The 8,264-nt window shown below is 25.0% G+C and overlaps 1 protein-coding gene across 1 annotated transcript; it reads right to left on the minus strand.

Annotated features, from left to right (window-relative positions):
* Positions 1–696: 696 nt before the first annotated feature.
* On the minus strand, positions 697–7,392 carry LOC113552633 (serine protease snake-like; the record flags this gene model as incomplete). The annotated part of the gene is made up of 5 exons (XM_026955480.1): positions 697–927; positions 1,002–1,049; positions 6,588–6,758; positions 6,846–7,018; positions 7,113–7,392. Coding segments are annotated over 5 exons (903 nt in total), but the record flags the coding sequence as incomplete, so codon positions are not given.
* Positions 7,393–8,264: the final 872 nt, after the last annotated feature.

The raw sequence follows: 8,264 nt of genomic DNA on the forward strand, positions 1-8,264 counted from the left end.
TTAAAAATTTATTTCAGATAAACATAATATTGATCCAGGAGAGTTTACCATCAGGAGAGTTGGTACTATTTAATTGGTAGCGTTTACCATCGCCCATATTTGAAGGGTGGAAAACAGACAGAAAATAAGATGGAGATCGAGGAAGACATATTATATAGAATAAATGATGAGACAGGCTAACTGTAACACGTATACGTAGTTACAAAAATATTTTAACAATAAACAGAGATTAATGGAGAACCAGAGTTCCCAAGACAAGGAAAAGCCTTCAGTAGAAAAATATTTAAGACTTGTCGTGTGTTTTACAGTTATCGTAAACAATCGTCTACATAACAATGGAATATGATCTGTGTCTATATGAGATTAGAGTGTAACGTTAAATTTATATTTGTATTATTGTAAAAATATTAACCAATAGTGATATAAAAAAATTAAAAATAATTAAACTATTTCGTTTTGCATTCGTTTATGTTTTAAACAACTTCATATATTGTTCTGATTTACTGTATGTTTCGTTTGGTACCTATACATACTATATACATTTTATACATTTTATAAATCAAAGTAAATTGTCTTATTGTATTTTATTTGTTCGTTCATCAATTGAATTTAAATAACGTTTACAAATATGAATCTGTTTTACCGCGCACACTGTAATTATAAACCCCGTGGATTGGCATTCGCATTATACAAGCTCTATTCGAAGTCATCAGCAGACGTTTTGGGAATATGATTCGGATCATAGAAGCTCGTATCGAAATTTTCTTGAGCCATCTTTTCATCGATCCATTCTCTAAACTTAGCCACGTTTACATATACGGCAGGTATCTCATTGTTGCACCCGAGTCCCCATGCCACGATACCGGCCTGATGATATTGTTTAGGATTGTTCTTAAGTGGACATATTAGAGGACTTCCGCCATCACCCTAAAAATAAAATATATTTATAAGTTGTAAGTTAAAAACAATATAATACACTTTCTGTTAGGTCAAGAGTATACATTGCAAATGGACTTGGCCACATATAACCGATGACAATACATAATTAACTAAATTATTTGTATTATGAAATACGACTATCAGTATTATTTATACTGCCCCAGTCGTACCAATAATATTGTTTACGCATAGATAAAATGGTAAGCATATACATGGCAAGAAAACTTCATTAATTTTTACACAATCACAGTTTCTTGAAACGTCAACGTGAAAAACAACAATTCAGATAACTACGTATACATTGAACAAAATATAAACAATTTTTATTATTATTTGCCTATGATTTATTAGATATCAAAACAAACATTTTTTTTCTAATTGATGTTTAAACACTATGTTTTGTAAAAATATTAATAAAGTTGATAATCGAAGTTTTTCTGACTACTCATCGTGCACACAGACACAAATAAAACACACGTCTTTGTAAAATCAGTATATTCATTCCTCCTCTTAGAATCTAAAATTATCTAATTTTTTAATTAATTTCAATACAATTAGTCAATCTCACGAAAATTTATAAGTTATTGTTTAATTAAAAATGTATAGTGTACAATATTGTTACAACTAAGATTCGATAATGAATAATAAGGTTGATTATTTAGTTATTTACGTTGATACATATTTCAATATTTGTAACTTTAGCGTAAAATGAATTATATACTATTGCTTGTTTTTCATTTTTAACTTATTATTGATATTAGGTAGAATAGATAGATATAAGAGATCGCATTTTTATCGTAACTAAACACATCACTGGCAGACGAATACCACCAACACTCTTGGACTGCATAATTGATAGATATTGTTTTTTTGTTTACTTATTTATTAATATATTTAACAGACTGAAGCTCATTGAAAATCTGATTGAAGTATATTAGCAATAAATTACATAGATAGATAAATATGGTACTATAATACATTTTAGTTTAGCTTACAAAGTATCAAAAACTAAAACTTAAATTCAGCTTATATAATATAAGAAATAATTGAAATATACAAAATACATACATTTAAAAAATTATTTCTTTTTAACATCGGAATAACGCAGAAGATCATTCAATATATAAACAACAATGATGAAGTTATTAATATGTTAGGATCTTCTTATAATAAATTTAAAATACCGACAACGTATAAAGTATAATGCATAATTTTTGTGTATTCTCTTTTTTGTCGCCATCACCTGACACAGTGACATTTGATAAATAGCTATTGTGTATCGTTGTTTATCAATTAGGTATTATCAATAAAAATACATTGTACAAATAGTGAAATTTGTGTTATTCTTTTATCTTGGCCGACTCACCGAACACCTTTACCGTGTCAATTATATTCATAAATGTATTTTTAATTACGAATATAATTACATATTATAACTTTGTGGAAAAAATATGTCTTTATGAATATTGAATATAGGTACGTTAAAAGTGAAGATGAGGTTTTATTTTTTATAGTTATACGATATATACTTGTTTAAAAAATGTATGTGTGAAAAATAATGAAATAAAATAATTTTTACTATGATATTTTAACATATTACTTTAACCAAATAAAAATTAGTTTTTTATTTGATAAATTTTACTATTTTTATAGTGTTCAATGCAAGTATAATTTGAAAATAAAGATAAACTAGATTTTTACTTGTTTGTTAAAATATGAATTTAATTGTCAATTTAAATTATTATAATTGTACGATTTAAAGAAAACTGTAGTAGTCGAAAAGGGAACTATACGTTTTGGCCGAAATGGTAAAAGTACCTACATTTTAATACATACTTATAGCAAGCAGTTTAATAAGTAGTAATAACAAAATTATAAAATTATAAGTAATATAATTAAAATGAATAAGCAATTATTAATTAATGGTAAAAATAACAATAGTAAGTTATATAAAATAGGGCCCGTATAAGAATAATATATTCAAACTACGAAAAGTACGAAGGATGAACTTCGTGATAAATGTTAAAAGCCAATTAGGTCAGATAAAAATATCATTAAATAAATAAATTAAAACCCAACACATGAAACATTGTTTATATGGTGTAGAAACACAATAATTAATATTCAATTTTATCGAAAACCGTAATCAGAAATTTGGTTGAAGTAACAAAAAAATATATGTATGGAAATTCCGGACAGAAAGTCTGTGTGAAATGATGATTCATCGGAAAATCTAATATCACATATTTCGTTTGACGTAATCATTATTATATACGTAGGCATACCTGCGACCTGATATTATATAATATAACTATAAGTACAACGTATCAATTAAACTTTACAAGTACAATTATAAATAATCGTATAACATTAAATTTAATTATATACACTATTTATTATCAATTTGTTAATATTACTTAAACATGACGAAAATAAAATTATTATATGTTCATAAAAAATTGAATTGAACTTAACGATAAAATTAATAGGGTTTTATTTTATAAATTTTATACGAATTTTTAAATTTAAGATTATAATAAACCGAACAAAATTAATTTTTTAAACTTTAGATTCTAAGTACAGTGGTGTATATTAATACATCCATTCAATTGTTTTCTTTTGAGAAAAAAAAAAGATAAACAAGACTAATAATTGTCATTTGTTCGTAATTATATAAATTTAATTGTTAATTTAAATTATCAAGATAAATTGTATGTATTAAAAAAAATTGTATTGACGAAAAGGAAACCATAATTTACCGCCAAAAAGGCTAGGGGAAATTTTAATTCGCAATAATAACAATAATAATAATAATATCAAGTTACTTAATATCAATAGAAAATAGTAATGCTATAACTTATAAATAACATAATTAAAATGTACAAGCAGCCATTAATTAATGGTAAGAAAATAACAACAAGCGATATGAAATGGAAATCGTATAAGGATAATTTAATTATGCTTTAGAAAATATTGATAATGAATAGTGAATACCATAATAAATGTTAAAAGCCGACTAGGTCAGAAAAAGTCATGAATGAAATCGGTTAAAACCCAACACATGCATTATAATGAAAAATAAAACATAATAATTAGTGATTAGAATTTTTAGCGAATATTCTGTGAATATACATCAACTGACATTGTAAAAAATGAATAAAAAATATTATACCTTATCAAATATCGTAATCAATAATGCAGTCAAAATAAATAATAATTATATGTACTGAAATCCCGAACAGCATCCGAAACGCTGATGTATCAGAAAGTCTAATATCACGTATTTCGTTTGAGGTAATTATCAAATATGTATTATTAATTACAAGCAATAATAATATTTTAATATTAAATACTAATGAATGATAAATATTTATTTTATTAATTAAAATAATTTCAAATATATACAATAACCAGCTTAAAAAGAGTCAAAAATCAAAATATTTAGAAAATTATACTATTTGAGATATAGTAACCTGATATTATTTACTCCGATTTAAAAAAAAATCATTCTACCGCTTTGATCATAATTTTTTAGTGTCAAAACTTAGGATCTATTAATTACATAGTTATGATATTAATAGTTCTCTTATTTCATGATGATTCTCCTCGTTTTTTTCGGATCGTTGACAATAAAATATTCGACTATACTATTCGAACTTCTAGCTGATGATTGAAACACATATTTAAAAAAGTTAATTATATTATTAAATTCACAGATTCACAATAAGATTAAATAAACTTCAGAATTTAAATGTTAGAATAATGTAATGCAATTTAGTATAAGTGAATTTTCAGTAATTAATTTTCACGCAAAAAACAATATTACATTTATAAAAAATTCCTATTAAATGTATTTCCGTTATGAATGGTTTAGGAGTTTCTTTTGGCTTCAATTTAAAATTTAAAGGTCATATTATAATAAAATAATGCCTCTTAGATATTTAGTTTCTCAAACGATGTTGCTTTGGTTTTAATAACACGTTGGAAATTAAAACTATATATTTTATCTTACTTTGCCCCTAATTTATTAGAATATGCAGCCTAACACTGTAACTCAAGACCGTATTCTTGAATTCATATCGAAAATTTATTTTATGACACATTAGTTATAATTTTATAAATTTATAAGATGTATTTTTTTTTTTAAGATATTTAATAAATTCCATGTACCTATTGTCTATGTCTCACTAACGCATAACATAGAAAATATAAGATAGATGAATCCGTTTTACTTTACTGTATTATTTTTAATATTCAGTTTGTTAAAACTTTAAGACTAAAATACTATCTATGGTACTTCGATTTAATTTTTTTTTATTTTGAAATAAAAGATTATATTATATATATTATAATTTTGAATCTTAAAGTTGTCAATTTTTTATATTTAGGTCAATTTACTCTCATGCATAATAAAAACAAAAGAGGAAAACGGATTATATTGATGTAATTGCTAAACATCAACTATTATAAGATAATGTTTCATTTACAAGTGTTGTCTGTCTAACAAACGTATAACGTAGAAATTTGTATGATATGATACAATTTGATTAACTTATAACATATGGTTTTTAAATTGAAGTGAGGGCCGCATCAAAATCTACCGCAGGCCGCGGGTTGGACACCCCTGACTTATAAGATACCAAATGTATTTTATCAGCCGGCCAAATATTTTATTCAACGTTTTTATTAAATTATGTGTTACAACTAATAAGTCATTTTAAATTTTAAATAACTTGTGTTTTGCATACTTATACAAGATGTATATTAAATACTAGTCTGGGTATATACCCATCTCTAAATATTTAGTTATCAAGAAAAACCCCATAAGGCTTAAACCAAAAATTATCAATTTATAATTTTTAATACCTGTATAACTCACTGTTATAATTTATAATCTAACATTATCTTTAAGACTATTAATTTCAAATGTATACATATCCACCTTATATTTCTATATGCACAATCAATTTTGTGTCAGTTGACTTTTATTGTGCGCATGTACTACAACTACATGTGTGTAATGCATCCGAATATCTGAGTTATATATTTGCAATAGCCTATCATTAATTGTTTAACATTTATCATGCAGCCATTTTAGTATCATAGGCAATGATTCGTGTATTTTATTACAATGGGTATTTGCTTCATTGGAAATTCTATATATCTATATATTCTATATATTAGATCGATATTTTTTTATTTATTTAATTTAATTTTTTTTTTAATATGACAACTATATTCACACATGTGTATAGCTATACAATATGTGTTCCATCAAACGTGTGCCAAATGGAAATGTATATGTTGTCAAATCACGCACATTTTTATTTTAGTAACCTTTATTCGTGCACCAAATACATCATATTGTATTCTGAAAATATTTTTGTTGGTTGATGGGCATATTTTAAATTTTTTCCTCGTTCAGGTTTTGTGTTCTTAAAGCTTATTAAAGAGTAATAGTCTTATTTATATTGTATATTATGACTATAATATAAGGTTTCTAGTTTCTATATACCTGTGTTATTAATTGTACATCTATTATGATATAAGTAAAGACAATAATGAGGTATAAACATACAAATATAAACATAATTCAGATATACTATAAACAATTTAAAAATATAGTTATAAATAATTAGTTTTTAAACTTTTGGCCAGACAATTTGTTCAATCCATGAAATATATTTTGATACTCGTGTATAAACAGCAGGCGAATTGGCTTGTCCACAAAATGGCCCTGCAAATGATGTAATCCCTATTTGTGAATACATGCACTTGTAACTATTATGTTTTATTTGAATAGGACCACCTGAATCGCCCTAAAAAAATTGTAAAATAAATGGTAATTAATAAAATATTAATAGTGTAGAAATGTAATTATTTAAACAGGAACACAAATTGCTTACTTGACAAGTGTCATTTCCGCCTTCTGGATTGCCAGCACACACCATTAAGTCTTTAAGGATTCCTTTTGCTAATTTTTGTTCTTTATTTGGCAGATACAAAAAATTTTTATTGCACTCTTCGGCCGAAACAGTTTGTATTTGTACTTTTAATAAATGTGAGCTGCCAAGTGAAGCTAAATAAGTTTAAATATTTTCATTACGTTTATAAATTATAAATGTATGTATGTAAGTTTCATATTTTATATTGAATATATACAATTAACTTACCTGTATCAGTGTTACCCCATCCCGTAGCTATTACTGCTGGTGGTGTCAAAGAATGATTTCTATTGAGACAAATAGGTCGTACATATGATGAGAAATCTACATCTCTTTCTAAACGAAACAATGCTATATCATTGTAATGGGAATATGCTTTGTATTTCGGATGTATTATTCGTTCTACTATTCTATAGTCTGTAGGTCTGGCATCTTCGTTGATCGAAAGATAGTCTAGTTCACCTAAGCGAGCCCATATTGCAAATCTCCTAAAAATATAGGTATTTTTTGATTATTTATGTATTTACATACTTCACAGATAAAGTTATAAGCCGCTGTTTTACAGGTATTTAACACTAAAAAATAAAATGTTTTAATATTTGCAATGTGTGTTTTATACGTTTTAATGATATAGTAAGAACAATAATATAAATGTTATGCTTTTGGCATTTTATTATTTATTTAATTATTTAGATAACTTCATTTTTTAAATTGTCATTGAGCGTACCAATTTTTATAATTTGATTTTTATATATCTTAAAAAAATGTTTAGTACGGTTCACATAGTATGCTGTTATTATAATTTAGTATAGATTACTATTAAAAGTTTTTATCACCCTTTATCTGGTTTCACACATACATAATACGAAAATAAAAAAGATAAATAAACCACGAACATTCATAAATTAAAATAAGTAACCTCTAATAATTGTTATAATATTTACAAGCAAATCAACGTCTATCTAATAGTTATTTGGTCTAGTTACGATATAGTTACATCGTACATTGAGCACGGGTATATTTTAATTTTACAAAGACTAGTAAGTGTATACATTTTTTTAAATATTTAATTACTTTAAATTTAATTGTTAATTTACAATAAAAACGCTTAGTTAAATTTAATGGGTAAATTGGAAAGATTATAACCATAAAAGTTATTAAATTGACACTTTTTTAATTCCGCTTCTTTTTATTTAGGATTTGAAACAAGATTCTTCATTTACATATTAAAAATTTTACTGTAAGTCGCATACATTTTTTATGACTGTTTGAAGTTCAATTTTTCTTTACACAAATGTCAATACCCAAATATTCATGCATAAAATAATTTTTTATTCTTAAATATTATTTAAAATTTTGTTATAATTAAAAAACGGAGAA

This window comes from Rhopalosiphum maidis, chromosome 2 (assembly GCF_003676215.2).
Source record: "Rhopalosiphum maidis isolate BTI-1 chromosome 2, ASM367621v3, whole genome shotgun sequence".
Classification (NCBI taxonomy): Eukaryota; Metazoa; Arthropoda; class Insecta; order Hemiptera; family Aphididae; genus Rhopalosiphum; species Rhopalosiphum maidis.